The 26,311-nt window shown below is 39.2% G+C and overlaps 1 protein-coding gene across 3 annotated transcripts in view; it reads left to right on the top strand.

Annotated features, from left to right (window-relative positions):
* ODAD2 (outer dynein arm docking complex subunit 2) overlaps window positions 1-25,196 on the top strand; it is a 198,908-nt gene extending 173,712 nt beyond the window's left edge. The window contains exons 20-21 of one of the 3 annotated variants that reach the window (XR_012157599.1): window positions 20,597-20,848; window positions 24,880-24,965. Coding sequence is in view for 2 of the 3 variants with exons in the window: in XM_073334342.1 (XP_073190443.1) it covers window positions 24,880-24,993 (114 nt within the window). In the remaining variant the exon portion in view is untranslated. Of the gene's footprint in view, window positions 1-20,596; window positions 20,849-24,879 lie in introns of all 3 variants that reach the window. The other 2 variants (XM_073334342.1, XM_073334346.1) reach the window with 2 other exon arrangements.
* Window positions 25,197-26,311: the final 1,115 nt, after the last annotated feature.

Raw genomic sequence — 26,311 nt, 5'->3', positions numbered from 1 at the left:
TCATCAGATTTTAATTTAAAATGACATGATGCATCTTATTTACAGTCTTCCTGTATTGTTTTGTCAAAGATGTAGTTACAGTTGACTGAATTTTCTAAAAGCTATTATGAATTAATATATAAATAACTGGTTGTGTACTTTGGAGTTATATTGCCATTTTTAAAGGGAGAAAGATTTATATTATGGATCCTACCATTCTATTTTAATAATCTAACGTACAAAAGTGGCAAATTTCACCATGATCTATATAGATTAGTTTGACATGCAGATTTAATATTAGACATGTTGTGATACACTAATATTGTGACTGTCTTGAAAAAGTATATTCTGCATTTTTATCATACACTGCTTTCGAAGAACTGGGGATTGTTTGCTAAGATCACAAATTCTTACAGACAGCTTTGGATAGATTTTTTATATTAAAGACCTTCTTTCATAAAACACGCTTTGTGAAGTAAACTGAGGTAAATTACAAAATATAGAAGATAATTATTTGTAATTTCTACTGCAAATATTCCAGAAATGACTATTGCCAGCTGCTGGTATGGGCTTGAAGTGTAGTATCTGAAATACTAAAGCAGTTGGCTTTTATTTATGTATCGGGTTTTTAGGGTGTTTTGGTGAGAACATGAGAGCACAGAATCTACTGTTTTACACCATCAGCCATAGTTTAAGAAAAGATATTTTTAAAATTGATGCAAAGTATTTCAATTTAAATATATGTAACTACACAGCACATATTTCTTTACAAATGTGCGTATCTTTAGAATTTTATTTTCAACTTAACATATGGAAGAAACTACTTTTGTAATTGTCATTGTTGGCTCCATGGTTTAGGCTGGAGGTGCAGTGCATGGCTGGCACATACACCAAGCTGATGCTGTTACTTGTTATAAATTAGTTGTTACAGTACTTGGACAAAAAATAAGGCACTAGATGGCAAAATTGCTGCATGTCTGTCAGCTGCAGAAAGTCTGTCCAATTCCTTTGCTGTTTACAAGCCAGCAAACATATCAATCAAATTGCACTCGAGAATTTCAGAGAAAAGAGGCTCCATAAACCAACCCCTGTACTTGCATATTTTGTTTTGTTTAGGAAGGACTACTGAAACTTGACAACTGTAAATCACTGCAATGTGCATTCTGTTTAAAAGCAACCAGGTTGAAACATTTTCCTTAAAGATCCGACTCCATTAAGGAAACAGCAGCCTTTGCCTTCAGATCAAGCATTCCTTTACCGCAATTTGCTACTGCATCATTGCCAGAGGTCAATAAAGGTTTTGATTCAGTGTAAAGTAGACCTTGACTGGAGTTAATTTCTCAAAATTATCACATTACTGATGTTTGCGATATCTAGAAAGTCTCTGTTAAAGTCTGTCTTACCCTAGATGGGAAAAAACAGCAGCAGCAAGGGAAATCAGCTTATCTTTGCCTGAACTGTGTGCTTCAGGAGACCTCTAATTTAGTAACATTTGGATAACAAACCTTGAGGCTGGCATAAAGCTTCTCTTGGCACATTCTAAACAACTTTTAGTTTTATAAAAAGAAGCTTGTCCCACTAAGCTGTAGGTTTGTTGGAGCTGTTCAACGGTAGCTGTGCCCTGCAGCTCTTTTAGTGATAAATGAGCCATTTCAAATAAGTGGAGCTACAGCCAACTGTGCAGAAGGAATCATTAAAAAAAATTTAAATAGACATTTTTGAAGGTTAAAAATGCACAAACAAAGTATGTTAGACCAAAATAAATGCTGCTTCTTTTAATGGAAAAGATTGCTACTGGCTCAGTCTGCCAGCTTCAATAGGTGTGCCAAAAAGCCAAGGAATCTGGCAGAGTCCATAGATAGCAGTTCCATCTTTCATCTATATTTCTTTTCTGTATTTATCTTGCTTTAGAAAATGCAGGGAATGTCTTTTCCTTCCGACTTGGCACTTTTTCCAAACCACAGAAGTACACAGAGCAGCTTCTTGCAATTGTTTAGTTCCCTGCACAGTCTGGTGTTTGTGACTGTGTGAAATGTTTCTTTTTAATTTGGCAGAAATAAAAAGGAAAAATACTATTATAATGCTGTTTATTTTTATGAATAATAGTATATACAATTAAATTTTAAAATGAATACAATTAATTTTCTTAATTGGCTGTTATTGGGCTTAATACAAGGGCAAAATGCCAGATAACTATTTTTGGCATTCAGCTGCCCAAAAATAGTTTCCTTGTATAAGAAGCTATTCACAGAAGCTGAACATAAGAAATAATAATATTAACAACAATAATGGTGTTTAAGACTTCATGAATAACTCTTTTTTGACATTCAGTGAAAATATGATCTATTTTCTCTTGAATACAGTAACTCATATGTGCATAAGTAAAAAGTACTTGAATTAGCACTCAGGAGTCTGAATGTACCAAAATATGCATTTATTAACATCATCTGCTAAAACTCCTTTTTTCTCTCTGCAGGATCAATCAGTTTTTAGTTAAAAATAGCTTTCAAACACTTAGTCATCATTGTCTTTGGATGTGTCTACCTCAAACACCCCACAGCAGTATTTTTATAGTAATACAGCATGTCTGATTGGTTCAAGTGTAAGGTGCAGGTGGTAAATAAAGTACTTTTTGTACCTGTAGACTATCAATAGATGAGTTCTAGTTTTAAAAATCTGTCTCCTAAAAGACATCTCTCTCAGGCCCACGTATTTTAGGTAAAATGAGGTGTAAGGGCCTGATCAAGTTCTCATTGAAGTCAGTGAGATTTTTGTCATTTGACTTCAATAGGCACTGGATTAGACTCTGAATCACAGTTGCAATAGTGTTTTTTTAACAATACATATTAAAAGGTATGCAAATATTTTATAACACTTTGTTTCTTTGATTATTGAAAGTCTGTCGAATTCCATTTCCTTTAATTTTGCTGTTGTCATTTGGTTATACTTACTAACTGCTAATCACTGTAAGAATTCAAAGTTTGTGTTAGTTCTATTTGTGAAGTGAGGAGCATGGTCATTTAAAGGAAAAAGTAACGGTGTCACAAGTACTCCTTTTCTTTTTACGAATACAGACTAACACGGCTGCTACTCTGGCCAGTATTGTGTCCTCCTGAGTTAACTTCTAAATGTAGGGCCCAATACAGCAAAAAATATCCAAAAAAATGGAAAACCAGAAGGCTGAGTGGAAGCTGACTTTATGGAGAAACCATTCTATCCCTGGAGAAGATTAAGTCAAAAAAGGGGTGTGGGAAAGTCTGCATGGGATGAAACTACAAATCAGCTTGAGGAAGAGGGCTCACATAAATGTGCTCCCACCCTGCCTTGCAGGTACTGCAGCTCAATAAACTGGATTTATCTCTGTTTTCTCTTTTCTCTCTATGTTTTGCACCTGTGCAGCTTGCAGGAATTCCTGCAACCATAGGGTTGAAGTAACTCCGTTGCATGAACCCCAGGATAAAATATAAATGGATCCCAGCCAGGTTCAATGGGCATCATCATCTAGTGGAACGTGTACAGACCTGGAAACCAGGCATACTTCACTTCTAATTTTGGCTTTGCCCACTGACAAGTTAATCTGTTTCTTTTAACCTCTCTGGTCCTGAATTTCCTCATCTGAAAAACAGAACCTCTCTTTACTTTCTGTCCTCTCAAAGAATTAACAGTTAAGAACAAAAATTGTCTTAATACCCTTTGTCCTCAAATGGGTCTTGACTTCCCTAGGGGAAAAAGCCTGATATAGTGTTCAGTTTTCCAGTAAGTTAGAGGCATACTCACCAACAATCAATCCTGACAGATGCCTCAATTCAGAAAAGCCCATAAGCACATGCTTAAGTCCCATTGAATTCACTAAGGCTAAGTATGTCCTTAAGTGTTTTCCTTAAAAGAGCTGCTTATTTGAGCCAGGATGAAAAAGAGACTGTATTCAGACTTGGGAGAGCTGCTCTGCCTTAGGCCTGGCTTTCCATGTTGCAAAAGCTAGACCACAGAGGTGCCCCAGGCACACCTCATTTCACCTGAAAATGCCCACTATGCTGGCAACAATGTCCCTACACCAGCTGGGAAGTTTCAGTATGCAAACAGAATTTTCAGGTAGCCATTTAAGCCAGATTCCCAGCTGTTTTGTGCTGCTGGAATGGTACTAAGTAGTTAGAGCAGAGATCACAATGTTGACACTGAATCTTTTAGCTTCTGTAGATGCATCCTTCAGCCAGAGGGTCCTCATGCATTGGTCTCTCTCTGTTTTTCTCTGCATATGTGGGTGTGGGGGGTGTCTACAGTGCACACTTCTGTAATCCATCTGCCAGGTGCAGGGCAGCAACAAGGACCAGATTCAATATCTAGGGGATCCTCTTACCAGTGCAGAACAGAACCAGCCTTAGCCTCCAAACAGTAATCTGGGAAAACTAAACACCACCCCTGGGCACCTGTAAGAGGCAATACTTCCCCACTCGCAAGCACTGAGACGGTGTTTAACAAAAGAAAACTTTTATTAACAGAAGGAAACATGAAAAGGAGTACTTGTGGCACCTTAGAGACTAACCAATTTGTTTGAGCATGAGCTTTAATAGCACTAATTTGGGAAAATTCTGCAACAATGACTTGAAAGTATGCAAACAATAAGTAAAACACCCTCCCCGCAGTATCTTGGGCAGTGTCCTTTTTCTTGGTTTCCCATCCTGCAGGGTGAAAGTCCAAGGGAGGAATGTTTAACAAGCCACTCCCTTTTTCCCTCCACTGCAGCCCACTCACAGTTTGTTGTCTGAGGTCAGCAATGTCACCAGAATCCAGGGATGTGTTTGCGTGGGTTCGCCTCCCACCCTGAAGAGTGATGCTTCTGCCAGCATTTGTTGCTGTCTCTGCTGCTGTCACTGCCACTGTCTATCACTGTCCCTGCTGCTGCTTGTCACTGCCACTGTCATTGGCACCATCATTGCCACTGCTCACAGCTGCCACCATAACTGTCAACTCTTGCTGTGATGTTGTGTTCTGAGAGTCCACCACTTAGTCTAGTTCTCAGTAATTTCAGCTCTTTAGTGATTTCACTGGGTAGTGGGGAACCTCTCTGCTACTGCCCCTTCTGCATTGTCTTTTCACCGCAACACTGTACCTGAAACAGGTCTAAGGGTTAACACCCTTAGATCAGTTTATTAGTGAGCTCAGCTCTACTGATCACTGAGAAAGAACCAGGACTCTCAAATAAGTCTAGTCAGTTCTCTCTTCAAACACTGGAGAAGGGGAATGGTCATGTGGCTTCCTAGACCCTTTAATGAGGTTAAATTAGGGTGAACCCCTCAATCAAGGCATGCTAAGCACAGTCCTGCAGTCCTTTACTCATACAATAAGGATAATGTTTCATTACCTCTGCACTCAATACTTAACCCAAACTAGCCAAAATTGATCACTTTGCATAGCAGCTCTGTCTGCTGAACATCTACACATAGTAGGTGTGACGATGCAAATAGCCACATGACTCCTGAAGTCTTTCCCCCCTGTTCATCACTAGATGTCAGGGGAGAGCTCATTCAGACCCTGCTTACACATCTTTTGTTAGCCTGTTTAGTGTACATATCTATGTAGCCCTATGTCTACACTACGAAATTAGGTCGAATTTATAGAGGTCGGTTTTGTAGAAAGCGTTTTTATACAGTCGATTGTGTGTGTCCCCACACAAATGGTCTAAGTGCATGTAGTCGGCGGAGTGTGTCCACAGTACCGAGGCAACCGTCGACTTCCGGAGCATTGCACTGTGGGTAGCTATCCCACAGTTCCCACAGTCTCTGCCACCCATTTGATTTCTGGGTAGAAATCCCAGTGTCTGATGGAGCTAAAACATTGTCACGGATGGTTCTGGGTACATATCATCAGGCCCCCCTTCCCTCCCTCCTTCCGTGAAAGCAAGGGCAGACAATCGTTTTGCACCTTTTTTCTTGAGTTACCTGTGCAGACGCCATACCATGGCAAGCATGGAGCCCACTCAGCTAACCATCGCCAATTGTCTCCTGGGCGCTGGCAGACGCGGTACTGCATTGCTACACAGCAGCAGTTTATTGCCTTTTGGCAGCAGACAGTGCAGTATGACTGGTAGCCGTCATCGACGTAGTCCTGCGTGCCCTTTTAACTGACCTCAATGAGGTCAGGGGCGCCTGGGCAACATGGGAGTGACTCAGCCAGGTCATTTCCCTTTTAAGTTTCGTCTCATGGCCATTGAGTCCTACCGGCAGTGCACTGTCATCTTTTAATCAGCAGCCAGGAGAAGATGATGGCCAGCAGTCATACTGCTCCGTCTTCTGCCGAGCACCCAGGAGATGACGATGGCTAGCGGTCATACTGCACAGTCTGCTGCCAGCAAGATGTATAAAGATAGATGAAGTGGCTCAAAACAAGAAATAGACCAGATTTGTTTTGTATTCATTTTCTCCTCCCTCCCTCCGTGAAATCAATGGCCTGCTAAACCCAGTTTTGAGTTCTATCCTTGAGGTTTTGAGTTCTATCCTTGAGGGGGCCATTCAGTTTCTCGCAAAGCCACCCCCTTTGTTGATTTTAATTCCCTGTAAGCCATGTTGTCAGTCACCCCTCCCTCCGTCAGAGCAATGGCAGACAAGCATTCTGAGCCTTTTTTCTGTACAGACGCCATAGCACGACAAGCATGGAGCCCACTTAAATCACTTTGGCAATTAGGAGCACATTAAACACCACGCGCATTATCCAGCAGTATATGCAGCACCAGAACCTGGCAAAGCGAAACTAGGTGAGTAGGTGATGTCAGCGCGGTGACGAGAGTGATGAGGACATGGACACAGACTTTTCTCAAAGCACGGGCCCTGGCAGTGTGGGCATCATGGTGCTAATGGGGCAGGTTCATGCGGTGGAACGCCGATTCTGGGCTTGGGAAACAAGCACAGACTGGTGGGACCGCAGAGTGTTGCAGGTCTGGGACAATTCCCAGTGGCTGCAAAACTTTCGCATGTGTAAGGGCACTTTCATGGAACTTTGTGACTTGCTTTCCCCTGCCCTGAGGCACAAGAATACCAAGATGAGAGCAGCCCTCACAGTCGAGAAGCGAGTGGCAATAGTCCTGTGGAAGCTTGCAATGCCAGACAGCTACCGATCAGTCAGGAATAAATTTGGAGTGGGCAAATCTACTGTGGGGGCTGCTGTGATGCAAGTAGCCAACACAATCAAAGATCTACTGATATCAAGGGTAGCGACCCTGGGAAATGTGCAGGTCATAGTGGATGGCTTTGCTACAATGGGATTCCCTAACTGTGGTGGGGCCATAGACGGAACCCATATCCCTATCTTGGCACCGGAGCACCAAGCCGCTGAGTACATAAACCGCAAGGGGTACTTTTCAATAGTGCTGCAAGCACTGGTGGATCACAAGGGACGTTTCACCAACGTCAACGTGGGATGGCTGGGAAAGGTACATGATGCTCACATCTTCAGGAACTCTGGTCTGTTTCAAAAGCTGTAGGAAGGGACTTTATTCCCAGATGAGAAAATAACGGTTGGGGATGTTGAAATGCCTATAGTTATCCTTGGGGACCCAGCCTACCCCTTAATGCCATGGCTCATGAAGCCGTACACAGGCAGCCTGGACAGTAGTCAGGAGCTGTTCAACTACAGGCTGAGCAAGTGCAGAATGGTGGTAGAATGTGCATTTGGACGTTTAAAGGCGTGCTGGCGCAGTTTACTGACTCGCTTAGACCTCAGTGAAACCAATATTCCCACTGTTATTACTGCTTGCTGTGCACTCCACAATATCTGTGAGAGTAAGGGGGAGACATTTATAGTGGGGTGGGAGGTTGAGGCAAATCGCCTGGCTGCTGGTTATGCACAGCCAGACACCAGGGCGGTTAGAAGAGCACAGGAGGGTGCAGTGCGCATCAGAGAAGCTTTGAAAACCAGATTCATGACTGGCCAGGCGACGGTGTGAAAGTTCGGTTTGTTTCTCCTTGATGAAACCCCCGCCCCTTGGTTCACTCTACTTCCCTGTTAGCTAACCACCCTCCCCTCCTCCCTTCGATCACCACTTGCAGAGGCAATAAAGTCATTGTTGCTTCACATTCATGCATTCTTTATTCATTCATCACACAAATAGGGGGATAACTACCAAGGTAGCCAAAGAGGAGTGGTGGAGGAGAGAAGCACCAGGAGGGGTGGTGGAGGAGGGAAGGACAAGGCCACACAGCATTTTAAAAGTTTAAAACTTATTGAATGCCAGCCTTCTGATGCTTGGACAATCCTCTGGGGTGGAGTGGCTGGAGGCCCCCACACCACATTCTTGGGCGTCTGGGTGTGGAGGCTATGGAACTTGGAGAGGAGGGTGGTTGGTTACACAGGGGCTGTAGCGGTGGTCAGTGCTTCTGCTGCCTTTCCTGCAGCTCAACCATACTCTGGAGCATATTAGTTTGATCCTCCAGCAGCCTCAGCACTGAATCCTGCCTCCTCTCATCACGCTGCACCACCTTTCAGCTTCAGCCCTATCTTCAGCCCGCCACTTACTCTCTTCAGCCCACCACCTCTCCTCCCAGTATTTTGTGCTTTCCTGCACTCTGACATTGTCTGTCTCCATGCATTCGTCTGTGCTCTGTCAGTGTGGGAGGACAGCATGAGCTCAGAGAACATTTCATCGCAAGTGCGTTTTTTTTTGCCTTCTAATCTTCACTAGCCTCTGGGAAGGAGAAGATCCTGTGATCCTTGAAACACATGCAGCTGGTGGAGAAAAAAAAAGGTACAGTGGTATTTAAAAAGACACATTTTATAGAACAGTGGGTACACTCTTTCACGGTAAACCTTGCTGTTAACATTACATACATAGCATATGTGCTTTTGTTCCAAGGTCGCATTTTGCCTCCCCCCAGTGCATGGCTAGCCCCTCTACCTTCCCCTCTCCCCGTTGCTAACAGTGGGGAACATTTCTGTTCAGCCACAGGCAAACAGCCCAGCAGGAATGGGCACCTCTGAATGTCCCCTTAAGAAAAGCACCCTATTTCAACCAGGTGACCATGAATGATATCACTCTCCTGAGGATAACACAGAGAGATAAAGAACGGATGTTGTTTGAATGCCAACAAACATACACTGCAATGCTTTGTTCTACAATGATTCCCGAGTACGTGCTACTGGCCTGGAGTGGTAAAGTGTCCTACCACGGTGGATGGAATAAGGCTGCCCTCCCCAGAAACCTTTTGCAAAGGCTTTGGGAGTACATCCAGGAGAGCCATGAATGCCAGGGCAAATGAATCATTGAATATGCTTGCTTTTAAACCATGTATAGTATTTTAAAAGGTACACTCACTAGAGGTCCCTTCTCCGCCTGGCGGGTCCAGGAGGCAGCCTTGAGTGGATTTGGGGGGTACTGGCTCCAGGTCCAGGGTGAGAAACAGTTCCTGGCTGTCGGGAAAACCGGTTTCTCCTCTTGCTTGCTGTGAGCTATCTACAACCTCATCATCATAATCTTCCTCGTCCCCAAAATCTGCTTCCATGTTGCCTCCATCTCCATTGAAAGAGTCAAACAACACGGCTGGGATAGTGGTGGCTGAACCCCCTAAAATGGCATGCAGCTCATCATAGAAGCGGCATGTTTTGGGCTCTGACCCAGAGCGGCTGTTCGCCTCTCTGGTTTTCTGGTAGACTTGTCTCAGCTCCTTAAGTTTCAAGCAGCACTGCTTCAGGTCCCTGTTATGGCCTCTGTCCTTCATGCCCTGGGAGATTTTGACAAATGTTTTGGCATTTCAAAAACTGGAACGTAGTTCTGATAGCACAGATCCCTCTACCCATACAGCGATCAGATCCCGTATCTCCTGTTCGGTCCATGCTGGAGCTCCGTTGCAATTCTGGGACTCCATCATGGTCACCTCTGCTGATGAGCTCTGCATGGTCACCTCTGCTGATGAGCTCTGCATGGTCACCTGCAGCTTGCCACGCTGGCCAAACAGGAAATTGAAATTCAAAAGTTTGCGGGCCTTTTCTCATCTACCTGGCCAGTGCATCTGAGTTGAGAGTGCTGTCCAGAGTGATCACGATGGAGCACTCTGGGATAGCTCCCGGAGGCCAATACCATCTAACTGTGTCCACAGTACCCCAAATTCGACCCAGCAAGGCCGATTTCAGTGCTAATCCCCTTGTCGGGGGTGGAGTAAGGAAATCGATTTTAAGAGGCCTTTAAGTCAAAAAAAAGGGCTTCGTCGTGGGGGTGGGTGCAGGCTTAAATCAATTTAATGCTGCTAAATTCGACCTCAACTCCTAGTGTAGACCAGGGCTTAGAAAGGGTGTAAATAGTGGTGGTGAGACACAGCTTAGGTGAGTAAAGACACACCTGAAGAGTGTGGGTATGTACTCAAAGGCATACCCTACATGGCCCTCTACTTGCTGAAAATGCCTTCCCCTCTACACTGCTGTTTTTTCCCTCTGCTGGAGGCTTTCTCCACGGCAGGGAATGACTCCAGCAGCAGGAAAAGGTTCCAGCAGCGGGGAGGCAGTGGGGAAAGGCTCCAGCAGCTCCCTGTTTCTGGAGCCTTTCCCCACAGCAGGGAAAGACTCCAGCATTGGGGAAAGGCTCTGATGGGGGAGCCTTTCCTCACTACTCCTCCCCTGCTGGAGCCTTTTCTCACCATCGTGAAAGGCTGCGGTAGCAGGAAGCTGCTGAAACCTTTTCTCACTGCCTCACCTCTGCCAGAGCCTTTCATTGATGTAGCTACACACTGCAGTGTGGACACAGCTTGCTTTTCACTGTGGCTTGTAACACATCCCAACGTGCCATCAAAAGTAATGTGTAGTTTAGATGTAGCCTCTGTTGTGTCATATAAAGATTATATGATTAAATGTCTTGTTTCTCAGAAGTTAGACTTCATACTTTCACTGTGTTGCTAAGGACTGGTCTGCATACAGTTTTTGTACCCTTTACCATAAGTGTTACAACTTCCTGATATGGATGCAGTTATACCATTATAAAGGTGCTTATATAGGTATTGTTTATTTCTATAACTTTGTGAAACTAAGCCATATATGGATTGAAACATTTTTATACAGTGTCCACATTAGTACTGCTTTCACTGTATAGGTTTCCAAACTATTATAGTGAAAGCAGCACAAAAACTGTGTGTAAACACACACTAATACTTCCTTTCCCTCCCTGTTCTACTGTTTCACAATTCAATACTTCCCACTAATGGATGGTTTTCTTTTCTTAAAACAAACAAACAAAAACAACCCTTGATTTTGGGATGAAGAGGGCACCTCTCTAATCGAATCACTGAATGTGAGAGGCTTTTGCTTTAATCAAATGAGAATGGGAGGCCTTCCCTTTTATCAATGAGTTCTTAATTCATCCCCCAGTAAAAGTCTTTTGAGAGGTAAGGCAGGAAGCAGGTTGGACCCTTTACGTTTCACTGGTTAGCTAGCACAAAGCAGTCAGGAAGGTGATATTGCTTGTTTTCAGGCCATGCAGTGCCTTACAAATTTGTGGTCTCACAAAACTTCCAAAGTCCAGCAGCCACTCAAGCAATCTGGGGCTAGATAGGGCCCTTAGGGCTAGATTTAACAAAATGTCTGCTCCTCTCTGCAGAAGTGCATGCAAATCTCAAGTACTTTGCCTTGCACAGATGTAGATTGTGTGAGCTGGATGGTGTTTTTATTCAATATAGCCTTTGTGTTTTAGTCACAAGTAAAGGTTTTGTCACTCATAATAAGTCTGTATGGTAATTATTTTTATAACATAATCGTATAAGTTTCTAACACTCCCAAGTATAGTTTATGTTCATTAAAACATTAAACTTTCTCACGTACAGTCTGTGTTCACTAAATCACAATATTCTGAAGGTTACAGTGAGCACATTAGACTAATGCTGATGCTTCTCGATTTAACAGTTGGGTGACACCTAAAAATTAGATTCACCTAGATACATCTCCAAGGACTGTGAAAAATTTCATGTCCTATGTGGCATAGTTAGGTCAACCTATCCCCCACTGTAGATACAGATAGATCAATGGAGGAATTATTTCACTGGGCTAGCTCCCACCTCTTGGATGGGTGGATCAACTACAGTGATGGAAAACCCCCTTCCATTAATGTCAGAAAGATCTACACTATGGTGCTACAGTAGCACAGCTGCAATGCCACTATGACAATACATTGACATTTGGATTGAGTTGGAGAGAGTGTCGAATCACCAACAAAGAGAAAATGAACTTCTACTGCTTTAGTTAATAGATACTAACAAAAACAGAGTTTCAGACAGTATGAAATAAATCACTTGCCCTCTCAGTTCTTGATTCACTTGTTTGTTTGTTTGTTTGTTTGTTTGTCTACTGTCATAAACTTAGTTTTCCAGCCATCCATGAACTCTTTAAGAGTAGGCAGAACCTGAATTTCTAATGTACAAAACAAGCAATGAATAAATAAATAAAATAAAACCAAATCCCACCTTTAAAGTATTAGTTTATGGATCAAAAGGAAGCAAAAAGACTGTAAACCCATTTTTTTCCTTTGGAGGCCACCTTTGAAAGAAAAACATTTTGTATGCCCTTTCAGTCAATCTGACCTTCAAAAATGTCAAAAGAGTTGTATATTTAATTTTTCTTTTGTTCTTTTTTTCTTGGCACATTGATCTCTTTGGTATTATAAGATTGTAATGTGCTCTAACCAATGTATTTTACCAAATGAATTCCAATTACAGGATTTCTGACTTTTATTTATCCATAAAGGTTAAAAACCAAAAAAAACCCCAAAAATAACAATTCCAACAAAAATCCTTCAGCCAAAATATAGACTGTGAATGAGCAGTTTTTGATTGATTTAGCAACTAAGATATATTCTCTAAAGTTCCAGTCTGACTATATTTTTAATAAAAGTTCACTGAGCAATTGTCAGTTTCTTAAATAAAAATATTTCAATTTCAATTTCTATTTATTTTTTAACCATTTGATAGCAACAGAATGTTGTCTTGAATAAAAATAAATGTCTGGGACTAGAATTATTTCTGGTGTAACTCAGCTGACCTCAGTGGAGTTAAACTAAAAATGAATTGGCTCTGTGGACTTTGCATTTACATTTATTTTCAACAAATGCTTCATTTTTCCTTAGTATTCATCTGTGAAAAGGAGGCCATTATTAGATACCATTCAGTACCCCATGGAAAAGTTTAACTCTGATCACTGGATCACTTTGAATCATAAAATTGTAGGACTTGGAGGGTCCTCTAGAGGGCTTCTAGTCCAGTCCCCTGTACTCAAGGCAGGACTAAGTACTATCTTGACCATCTCTGACAAGTATTAGAAGTCTCCAATGACGGAAATTCCACAACCTCCCTAGGCAAGTTATTACAGTGCTTAACCACCCTGACAGTTATGAAGTTTTTCCTAATTTCTTACCAAAACTTCTCTTGCTGCAATTTAAGCCCATTGTTTCTTGTCCTATCCTCAGAGGTTAAAGAGAACAATTTTTCTCCTCTTCCTTGTAACAATATTTTATGTACTTGACAACTGTTATCATGTCCCCCCTCAGTCTTCTCTTCTCCAGACTAAACAAACCCAATTTTTTCAATCTTCCCTCATGGGTCACGTTTTCTAGACCTTTAATCATTTTTGTTACTCTTCTCTGGACTTTCTCCAATTTGTCCACATCTTTCTTGAAATGTGGTGCCCAGAACTGGACACAGTACTCTAGTTGAGGCCTAATCAGCGTGGAGTGGAACGGAAGAATTACTTCTTGTGTCTTGCTTGCAACACTCCTGCTAATAAATTCCAGAATGATGTTTGCTTTTTTTGCAACAGCATTACACTATTGAATCATATTTAACTTGCAATCCACTATAACTCCCAGATCTCTTTCTGCAGTACTCCTTCCCATTTTGTATGTGTGCAACTTGTTGTTCCTTCCTAAGTGGAGTGCTTTGCATTTGTCCTTATTGAATTTCATCCTATTTACTTCAGACCATTTCTCCAGTTTGTCCAGATCATTTTGAATTTTAATTCTATCCTCCAAAGCACTTGCAAACCCTCCCAACTTGGTATCATCTGCAAACTTTATAGATGTACTCTCTATGCCACTATCTAAATCATTGATGAAGATATTTAAAAGAACCAGACCCAGAACTGATCCCTGTTGGACCCCACTTAATATGCCCTTCCAGTTTGACTATGAACCACTGATAACTATTCTCTGGGAATGGCTTTCCAACAGTTATGCACCCACCTTATAGTAGCTCCATCTAGGTTGTATTTCCCTAGTTTGTTTATGAGAAGGTCATGTGAGACAGCATCAAAAGCCTTACTAAAGTCAAGATATACCACACCTACCACTTTCCCCCTATCCACAAGGCTTGTTACCCTGTCAAAGAAAGCTATTAAGTTGGGGTCTTTGGGGAGCTGTATAGTCACATGCATGGTGGTGACTTCTTGTCCTGGGTTCCACCTGCTAATCCACATTAGAAGACACCTAAAATATGTTAAGTGCTTTCTCAATTGATTTTCTTTGGAAAGCCATGGAGATGTTAATTGATCCCAAATGTGAGAGTGGTGGTCTCTTCAATTGCAAATAGACAGGAAAGTGAGAGATTTTTTCTATTAAGATGTTGTCCATGCTATGAAAAATGTGGGAACTCCTGTTATGCATAATATATTTTTTCTCCCCGCCTACCCCCCATTTTTTCATTACTAGGGAAATTTAGAAGAGAACAAGATGCTTGGTTTTAAGAGTTCTTCACTCTTGCTCCTTTATTCCTCCACAGCAACCAGTTGTAATAGACTATGACATATTAAGGAATAAGAACAAAATCAGATGGACCTTAAAATCAAGCATCCTGTCTCATGTGCATGTCCCTATTAATTAAAAAGGGGGAAAGATGATACATAACCAGAAATGTCCTTAATGGATTTACATAAATTATCTGCAGTTTTTTAAAAGACCTTGAATTACAGATTTCTTAGCCAATCCTGTTCTGTTTTTGCCACAATAGCTTCATTTATGGATAGGCAATATGGGTCAAACACATTTCTTGTTGTAACTCTGTTGAAATTAATGGAATTACACACATAACCAGTGTAGCTGGGTGTCATACAAGATACCAGTTTGCAGTAACCTTGGAGGTCTTGCTTTCTGGTCTGGTGAAAGCTGTAGCAGACATACTATAGAAGTGATTTCTTGGCATGAGAAAATTTGCTGTACTGTTCATTAGTTTTATTGAGTTTTATTTAATAGGATGCTTACCTGGGAATCTACTTACTGAGGTAAATGCTAGTAGCAGTCAATATCAATGAAACTGCAAATAACGTCTAATAAATTATACCGTGTAGAATATAAATGGAAAATTAAAAATCTCTGAATATGGGAACTGTTTCTTTCACCATGGCCCCCTGACAAACTGAAAGTAATTTTGAAATAATAGTTAATTTAGACTTTTGAATCTCAGGTGACACCCAGAATTATTCAGATAAAAATTATAAGACTTCTCACTCTAAAAAAGAAATTGGTGAATTAGAAAACTATAGGGTCAGCTATAGTTGTGTTCATCCTAATATATCCAGAGCCTTATTTACAGCTTTCATAGAAAAAGGTACTCAAGGCATGAGATCCTTATTTATGCTTGATTATTTTCCATTAAAAAAAATTGAAGTATTTTTGCTCTATTAAAAAGCAATTGAGGAATAAAGATGCGGTGTAAAGTCTGATTATGCTTTGTTTTATTCATCAAAGTTTTGGATTAGTTAGGCAGGGAACACTCATATTTTACCACACTATGACAATAAAAAGTGAATGAATCATCAGACCGGTAAAGCAGACAGAATCAGAACTAGGGCCACAGCTGAGCAGAGCACTTAAGCATATTGTAATGTTACGCACATGAGTAGTCCCACTGAGGTCAGTGGGACTTAAACACGTGTTTGGAGGTAAGCACATACATAAGTGCTTTTCCGAATTACTCATGTACTTACAGCTAAGGAAGTACATGAAGTGCTTTGTAGAATCTGGGCCCTTCATACTTTGGGCCTGATTTTGTTGTTACGTATACTAGTGTAAATCAGCAGTAACTTGGTTGATGTCAGTGGAGCTGAAATGGTGTAAATGTTAATATGATAAATTCAATACTGTGGAATCAGAATTGAGTGTGTACCTGTTGTTTCATAAATTTAATTTTTTTGTTTATATTATTTGTCACTGCTTTTGTGAAGTTCTAGAAGATATTGTGCCATATAATATTTTTTCTTTTTCTCTTGTTTGATGTAATTGCTGTTAGCGAAATCTCTTTGGTAGTCCCTGAAACAAAGGAGAATATTAATACGGGAAAGAGAACAACTAACTAATTACTTTAAATGACCCTCTCATGTTTGGGCCCTAGGCAAATTAGTAGTTTTCTCGATTGGAGGAGCTGTTCATTGTATCCACAGGGATAGTGAGCTTACATGTAATCACAGAGGTGAAACTGTGGTTCATGCTGATTTTATATTTAATGGTTGTTTGGTTAAAATGTTGGCTTTGTCTTACTGGGTATACAAATATTGAGAGCCAAATGTGAGGCATCTCTAGATTGATATTATTTAGTCGATATATTCTTCTTGTCTTGAAATAGTCTTCCTTCATTAAAAGATTCTAGAGTTCATATATTGATTTTATAATGTAATTATTATTAATTTTACACAATGCACCAAACATTCTCTAGAACATCTACTTAATGTAAAAACAGAAGATGTGCAGAGCAATATCAGTCCTAGACTTGTCTGGGATTAATCAGATGTATACACCACTGCCATCCATAAAAACAAAAGCCTGAGAATATACATGAGCCTTTTATTCTGCCCTGAAGGCCAACAGATTTAAGATTTCTTGGACCAATGTAGTAAAATCTAGGGTATGGGGCTCTCCAATAAGAACATCCTGCTTCTAATCCCCAGGCATTCAGATCTGAGCAGTACTAGCAAAAGCATGCTACTGGTTTAAGCTTTCGTGATCGAGTACATAGAGAGGGGACATATCCTCAGATATCCAGGACCCAAATCTAGTAGAGCTTTAGAGATCAAAATCATGTTGAATTAAACTTAAAAGTAAATGTGAATTCAGTTCAGACTTTGAAGATTGATTTAATATACTCCTTGAAGCTAGCTCTACTAAGTAACAGTCAGATTCTGCCACCTTGAAACAATAGGAATCTTCACAGAGTAAGGTACTACTTGATGGAAGGATGGCAGAATCTGACCCTAATCGGAAGCTGTATCGTGTTTTCTTGCTGTAGTTCAAAGTAGCATTCAAGGACAACACTATGTAAAGTAAATTTCAAGAATCCAGGAACAACTGGGAATCCAGAAGCACACCCAACCAAGGATCTTACTGACAAGTCATGCATAACCCTTCAGTAATGAGAACACACACTACCAGTGTGTTTTCTACAGTAAATGAGTTATTTGTGGCCAGTGTATACACTACATTACTCTTAGGACTTCTGTTATTTCTGTGACCCCAATAAGAGTAGGAACTTTGTGAGTCCACAGCAACTAGTTGTTGTTTATTTATAGTAGTCCTGTTTTTGTGCTCCTGTAATCTTTAGATAACTACCATAGATAGAATGACTGACAAAACATTTCAAATTAATAGCAAATTAACAAAAATTTGGAAAAGATGGAGGCCACTTGGCAATCTCTCCCCAGATTTCCTATGCTACTCCCACAGTAATCCATGTAGAGGGAGGGTAAGGTAAAATTCATGCTCACAAAAATAGAAAGAAATAGACATTGTTTTTTAAAAAAGAAAAGTATAACAAAATGTGAAATAGCAAAAGGAATCGAAAGAAGAAAGATGGGTGAGGATAACTGCAACAAACGGAAAAGAGGGTTCTCGGGATGTCACAGAAGCAAACTAAATTACAATAAATAAATAAATAAATAAATAAATAATGCAACATCCCTGGAAAAGGGCTGTCTGTTCTAAATGTCTGTTACATACAGTAACTAATTCAGCTCCTGTTGTAATCTTTATAAAAGAAATTTCCAATCATTTGTAAAAAGATTTTGTCTGTATTCTCTCTCTCTTTCTCCAAGTGCCTTCTTTATATGTTAATCTTCTCTTGAAAACTACAGTGAAATAAAAATAAAATTGAGATAATGGTCCAAACAAAAATATGCTATAAAATCATTGGCTTCATCATTTCTGGGTTATCAGCTTTGCCTATTGCTTTTTGTGGGATGAATTTCAAATCCCATAAGACTCTTATGGGAATCCCATAAGACTCTTACATTGGAATGTTCTTGATGATAGAATTCTAAATATTGCCCCAAACCTCTTACAGCCAAATATAGACCCAAATTATCTGACATCTAAGAGTCTAGACTTGTTACATGTATTCATATATGATAAAGATTAATAATGTGTTTTAGTATTAGTTATATTTAGGTACAGTTCATACTTGTGTGCTGTATGAGTAGGATCCCCATTTTACATTTGTGAAAATGTTCCTTGAAAACATACGAATTACAACATAAAATGGGAGAATCTTAAAAATTCCTATAGTTTACAGTATTCAAGAAGTTTACAAACTTTTAGTATTTTATATTTTGTTTTACATTTGCTCCCCACCTCTCTGCACTGTCAGTGATTCTTCAGCTTCATTTGCCTGTTTGTCAGATTCTGAAACAAACATCTTGCTACTTCATTTCATCCTGCCCATCATCCCTGATCTGCCCCATAATGCCATAAGAAATTAGCCAATTGATAATGGGTAGGGAGAGTGGAGGATAGATTACTCTTACTTGGTCCATTTACAACATTAAAAACATGAAAGTATATATATGTCTATAAGTACTTTATATATTTGATAGTATCCCCCCATACACCCTGGGTATATCGCTTCTTTGATTGTAAGCTCATCAGGTCAGGGACCATGTGTGTGTTTGTGCAGCACTTAGAACAATGGAATCTTGAACCTGATTGGGGATTCTGGATACTGCTTCAATATTAATCATTATTATTAATTTATTTATGGTATTTCCTAGAAGAACTCCAGTCCCATTGTACTAGGCACAGTACAGACAAATACCAAAAAAGACAGTCCTTGTCCCAGAGATCTTACGTCTGAGGTATCAGACAGGATGCGACGGATGAAATAAACAGGGATGAGAATGGGGAGATTCGGAAAATGATAGTGATGAAATTTCACAATTTCTATCCATGAAAATGTGTATTGTAATAAATAGATCACATCTTATTGCCAGACACAATCAGACACAGCTTACTTGGCTTCCAATGTTGGATCCCTCAGGAATGCTATTTCTTTCTCTCCTCCCTTGTGTCCAGTTATTTCTCTTTATCTCACAGTCTTTCTCATATTCCCTTCCACTGTCCCATTTGCAGGCTCCTTTGTCTCCAGGTTTCTCTTTTATGTTTTAGTCTTTCCTTATTTCTTTCCTTCTTGTTTTTGACTAGCCATTTAGAACCTAGCACTATAGCTCCCCAGTTCAACCTAGGCCTGGTCTGGTCAGGGCATTAGTTAGAGCACCCCAGGGGCTTCCCTAATTTACACCACTAGATAAGAGCCCTAAGAGAAGGGACCTTATGCCAGTGGAGAATCATCATAATGGAACTCCGTTCTGCCCATCCCCTGCTAGGCCCCCTGCCTTCCCTGTCACACCCTCTGTGCTGCAATGGGAGGGTGGCTGGAACAAGAACTGGCTTCTCTCCAGCTGCCAGATTTACACCAGCAGGGAGTTCCCCTCCACAAAGGGAATTCTTTTACAGCTGGAAGCCATCCACTTTGTGCCACCTGAGCAGAGCAAAATGAGCATACAGTACTGCAGAATCTGGGCCAATGCCTTTTTCAGCAGTATGGGTATGGCCAACATTGTCTTATCCTTTTGCTCAGTTGGAGATGGAAATCAGCTTGGATTTTAGTAAAATTGAAACAGTGACTGAGCTTAACCTCATGTTTTGATTGTACAGTATGTTGTATTATTTATAATTTAATTGTATGAGAAATATTTTCATAAGGATAAATTATATGTGTAACATAACACTCAAAGCGAGGTGCTTTAAAATTTTCCAGTGTGCAGTATATTGTTGAAAGTTACAAAATGTTGGCTGGATCCAGATTGATACTTTTTTGGATAAGTTTCTCCCATATGCTTTTATTTAAAGTATTTTTTTCTTTTAGGTTAGATTTAGAAAAAGCATGTAAAATGTCTTTTTTGGAATGGGAGTGTTTTACAATTAAAAGATCATAGTGCAAGGAACTCATCATCTTCTAGGAATCGTAGCATATGAAAGAACTGAAATACTAAATCTGAAAAAAAAACAATGGCAAGTCCCAACACCAGTTAGGAACACTGTCAATCTAAAATATGTCATCGCTAAAGTGATAGACAGAAGCAGCAATCTTATCAAAACAAACATTTTTGGTCTCAAGGACTCTAAGCTCCATCTAATCTCTCCCTGACTTCCCAGTCTTTCTCTGTCTACTAATAGATGTAAGTGAAAGAGGTAGCTCATATTTTCTTCTGATTAGAAGAAGTTGAATACATTTGTTCAAAAAGGATGAGAAAAACAGAAAAGGAATGGTGTTGAATGTTCTGTGTGTAGAGACTTCTTCATTCTGTTGTTAGAGGGTCTATTTGTCTTTCACATTTTCAGGATGCTGAACTGTTGGTGGTCTCTAAAGTATCTGTTTTACCTCGGCCATGAAACCCTTGTCCAGTACGGTTGTTGTGCCCTTGCATGCTGTTTGGATCAGTTGAAGAATGTATGGCAAACACTTCACAGCTACCCTTTCTGAAAGGTGACCCCAAGATAAAGTATATTCTCCCTGGAAATGTTGCCTCCTGTGTCTCCCACTGCCCACACAAGACTATGGTAGCTGAGATGGCCATGGCCAGAGCAAAGAAGGTGAATATACACTACTGTGCTCCAGAACCTTTATCTTAGGCACCAGGATATTTTTGGATGAATGGCTTACTAGTGTATCAGTGCTGATGTTTGCATTTTTCTGTTTTGACATCCCCTGAGCTACTTAGTCTCCAGGGGTGAGAATCCTGCCAAGGTGGTATCTTCAGAGAAAGGAGAATTTCTTGAGCTTTGTAACTGCTTCTTTGAAGATATCACCTCTGCAGAGTTCTCATTCACAAGCACATCTCTCCTCAGAGTCTGGAGGGCAATTTTCAGAGGTGGTGTATATCTTTACAATTTGATGTTTGTATTGTTCTATTTGAGGAAATCATTTCTCAATCAGTTTGTTTTGTGATTGGGTTAGATTTTCTTTGAGGAGCCTTTTCTTTTCGCTTGAGGGCAATTGGAGTCCTTGGTGATGCAGAACTACCAACAGAGATGCTGTGGCTTACACCCTGACCCATTATTGTCACACTACGGACCAAATACCTTAGAGCTTTATACCCATCTTGTGCTAGAGAGCACAAGACTCAGCAGTCAGAATCCTGTAAGAATATCTTCAGATTAGCAGAATTACAAGGCAAGTAATTTCCAGTTATGCAGCGTTGGAATCTTGTATTATTTTAACGCTGGGTTAGCAATAGCAAAATCTTCTCTATTGCCATGACCATCTGGATAATTGAGGCTGTGAATTATTCTTGCTTTTAGAGCCCATGTGCACACTCTGTATGATCTTCAAACATCTTATGTTTGTGCTTATTTGCTGGTATGATATGCTACCTGTGCCAAATTTGCTTGGACCTTTGCCTTAGAATATAAATACCAGCCAACAAAAATGGAATCTATATAATATTGAAATTGCCTTCTCTTTTTGTGGAAATTGCCTCTTACAAGCCAGACAGACGCATTTATACCACCTGCCTCTTTGCAGCCTCTGACATCTGTTAACGTTTACATGTGTCAGAAAACAATACCTGAACAGTAAAGAGAAAGGATGCATAAAGTTCAAGGGCATTGCATCTGAAAAAAAAAAGACAAGTTATGTTGCATTGGTGCCTTGGAAGCTCAAAAAGTCTTCTTGGACTTGTCAAAATATGTGCAATATTGTGACTAGAACACCCCAAATCACAAGGGAATTAAATTAAACCTGTGAAACAATTTACTCTTCCACTGAAAAATGGCAGGTGGCACAGCAATGACTTATGATCTTGCTACCATGCAACAAAAGGGTACATTTTTTTTCACGAGGCAAAGATAATAACAACAACTCTTAGCTAAAATCCTCAAACTTAAGTGCCAAATTATGTTATTATATACCTAAATTGAAACATTCTGGGTTGTGTGCTGCTCACCTCTGCAGTGACTCTGTGAGAGGACGGTGAGGGAGAGAAAGAACAAGAGGTTCTGCTGCTATGTGTCCTCCATCCCCACAGAGGGCTACCATAGTGGCCTGTGGTGAGAGAATTACTTCTCCCTGTACACTATGAAGTTATGCAGAGCACAGCCTGGGATATAGGGTTTGTCTATACAGTGGCAGTTCTGCACACATGTCACCATTTGTTGATGATCTGGAAGAACAGCAAATTAGGAAGTGATTGATCCTTGCCCTGCCAAAGTCAGAAGAAAAACTCCCATTGACTTCAGTAGAACCAGGCAAATGTTTTTATGATGGACAGTATCATTGAAAAGGTTTATAAAAATTGATGTTTATATTATTTATTACTGATCTTCTAATCAAGTAACAAAATAGCATGCATTTTAAAAAATCTTGTGTACTCAGAAACGAGTGAGTGGCTGAAGAAAAAAATAAATAGCACGGAGCTCAGGGGCTACAGGCAGACAGTGGAGAAGTACATTTTTGTTATTTGCTACTAAATAATGTACGTCCAATAACAGTAATTCCATCATCACATCTGGTGACATGAACTAATCACAATTCCAACAATGGAATTATTATGAAAAGTTGGGGTTCAACCTTCATTAAAATAAAAAAGGTCTTGCACTAGGTCTGTGAACATACAGACTGTAATTACATAAATTTTACGGTTTCCTTGTTCAAAAATTTCAAAATTATGGTTTTACCAAAATCACCGTATGTACGGTACATACATGCATATTTTTGGTTTGGAATCAGACACATGAAATACATATATCTTTACTCTATAAGTTTGACAAGAAAGTTGTGGCATGACCAAGGGAACCCTTTTTATTTTGACAGTTAAAGTTGATCAGAATTATGACTTACTGAAGAAACAAATTTAATAGGTGACATAATTACTTAGGAAAATATTTCTTTATCAACACCATTTTTTAAAAAAACTACCTCATTTAAGCTGTTTTATAAGAAATGCATTCTGTTTTTGTACTATAGAATGCAGTTTTATCACCACACACACACACACGCAGAGCCTGATCTTGCTCCCATTGAAATAAATGGTGAAGCTTCAATTGACCTTACCTACAGCTGGATTAGGCCCATAGTTTGGGAATAGGTAAAAATAAGAGTGTATGGTATAGATGCAAAGCTTTCTCCTACAATTTTCCATCAATTTTAACTGTTTTTGAGCAAATAAACAACATATATATCTTTCTGAAGTGTTCACACCTTAAGAATTCTGATCTACTGTTAATACATATGTAAATTCCATTAAAATTGATAGGATTTATGTGAAAACTTTGACATAAGAATTGACCCCTACTGAGACTTAATTTATATAAAGCTTTTTTTAAACATAATTCAAGCATATTCACGGCAGCCTTTCATAAGTTACTTATAGGGGTCGAGGGGTGAAAAGTGACTGGCAAGAAGCTTATTTTGTACATTAGTCTAACACAAATACTTCCTTAAGTATAAAATGCTTTGATCTTCATAAGCAAATGCCATATGTGTGCAGCTGTGACGCATGCCTTACAACTGCTGGAAGGTTAGAGAAAGGTAGCGTATGAATTCGATATCTGCATTCAATTTATGCTTTTATATGTAGCAGTTCATAATTTTATGTAATATTTTAGCTGTATGAAAAATATGCACTGGAGTTGAGTGATAACAGATTTCTTTGTGGTTTGACTCAACATTGTTTGGGTGAATACAGAATCCTAAGTATTGCAGTCTGAAAGTAGGGGTTTTAATTAGAGCTGACTGTGCTTCAAAATACCTGAACTCACATTAAGATTGGCAGATTTCCAGAAATCTGAAGATTATGTGGAGCTAATTTGAGCTAAGCAAGAGTCTTCTGTTTTCCAGTGTATGTGGGTATTCAGTTGCATCACTGACTTGCAATACATTAAAAATAAGGAAATAGAACTATGATCAGTCATTTGCTGATGTGTAACAATGTTTATCTGTAAAGATCCAATTTTATCACCCTTATTTTGAGTAGTGCCTTATTCAAAGAGAATTTCCATTGAAAACAATCGGACTACACAGAGTAAAGTTCTACTCAACTTGAGCAAAGGACAGAATCTGCCCCAAATTGTTTTCTTTGTGAAACGTAAGTGTCTAAAGAATTACATCTTAAGAGTTGGATCCCTCAACTAGATGAATGTCCGTGGACTGTCTTCTTGGGCACAAGGGTTCATCCACATGGATCCAATCACAGGAGGAAGGTCTAAAACAGAGCACATGGCTACTTTCATAAAAAATCTCAAATATGATTTGTTGTCATAATTTAGCAAAGAAAATTTAGTCATTTCAATGAAAATTGTTCTGCAAAAAAGAAAAACAATCCAAGAGAGAACCCCAACAGGATAAGTGTATAAGATAAACAAAGATAAGATGAGAAAAAGCAGTATCACTGTCACAAATGTGACAGCAAATATGTCAGGATTCTTTATATGAATTGAACTAACAAGATTTGTATTATTTCTAAATTTAAAATTCAAAAAGTCTTCTTATTTGCATATATGAATGTGTTAATATGAGGGTGTGTATACATATGAATATATGTGTGTATATATGATTTTAAATTAAATTCAGTAATTTAATTTCAGTGTATTCATTTTATTTTTTCCATCTGATTTTATTTTACTAGCTTCTGCTGGGTATGGTGGGCTCTACAGATGAAACCCTACAGGAAGCAGCAGCTGGTTGCATAGCAAACATCCGCAGATTGGCTCTAGCTACAGAGAAGGCAAAATATGGTTGATACCTCAACAACTTTTACTGGCTCCCATGTTTTACACACTGCAAGACAATTGAATATGTAACTACATGGCCTGCCTAAGTTTGAGAAACATTTATTTAAGGATATTTTTAAAGCCTACTATCTAATTAAAATACATGTGTTTAAAAATGGAAATGTACTTGATAGTGTATTCATTCCATATGCTTTTAAAAAGTTTTTCAGTTATTTTATCATCTAAAAAGTACTTAAAACACATGAAAATAATTGTATGAGTTCCATGTTAACATCATTAACTCTCAAATTTAAGATACGGTTTTGCATTTGATGAAATTGTAATAAATACATTTTCTTCACTGTGTGTGGCTTACAGTAATTCATGAATGTCTTGAGCAATTCCCTTTCTGCTAAACCTGTCTAATCATCCTGTCATTATGGTTTTGCCTGTTTGATCACTTGCAATCCACAAGAGAGGACTGACTACAGATGCACCAATTTCACATCTGGTATTATATAAGTACTGCAAACAGCTGGAGCTGTAGACATTATTCCAAGATTATCCCAAATTTCCTCTTACTAGCACCAACATCAGACAAGATAATATTTAATTATATAAGTAATAGATAATACATGCGATTAACTCAATAGTTAAAATTCACAGCAGTAAATTAAGAAAAATAAAGATGAGTGAGAATTTTATACTAATATTCTTATATGTATATATTAGAAATATAATCTTTCAGGGATTCACCTATTCTTTTAAATTTAGAACAACAATGTTTGAAGCACATTGTTATTTTACATAAAACTATCTTCAGAATTATTGACTTTTCTTTCAGTAATGAAGGTCTTTATTTTAATGTTTTAATGAAATATCATTGGTATTGTAGATTATAGAACAATTGTTGAAACACATTCAGGCAATTAGTTAATTCGTGAGTAGTCCAGGTTTATGCATGTACTGTGCCCAGCAACCTTTGTAAGCAGTAGTATGAGACTGAGACCCTGAATTATAAGAGCGGACAATTCTGTTATACCTGAAAAAAAAATCTTAAAATAATTGCATTTACGGTCAAACATTTACTTCTGAATGAATTGTATTACTATACTTTTGAATGGTGATAATTTAAAGTACAGCACATCCTAGTCTAGAAGCTGCAGTGTCTATTAAATTTAATTAATTTCCCCTGTGTCTTGTGATATAAAATTGCAGCTACTGAATGAGGTTGGCTTCTAATGGAGACATTCTTACAAATCCCAACTTTTTCATATTTATTACTTTCTTTCACATGTATCCACAGACTCATTAGCTGTAGCTAGATTGGTGTAATACAATTGTTTC

Source organism: Lepidochelys kempii, chromosome 2, assembly GCF_965140265.1.
Source record: "Lepidochelys kempii isolate rLepKem1 chromosome 2, rLepKem1.hap2, whole genome shotgun sequence".
Classification (NCBI taxonomy): domain Eukaryota; kingdom Metazoa; phylum Chordata; order Testudines; family Cheloniidae; genus Lepidochelys; species Lepidochelys kempii.
Note: the sequence above shows the minus strand (reverse complement) of the source record. Positions and strands in the feature narration are given on the sequence as shown.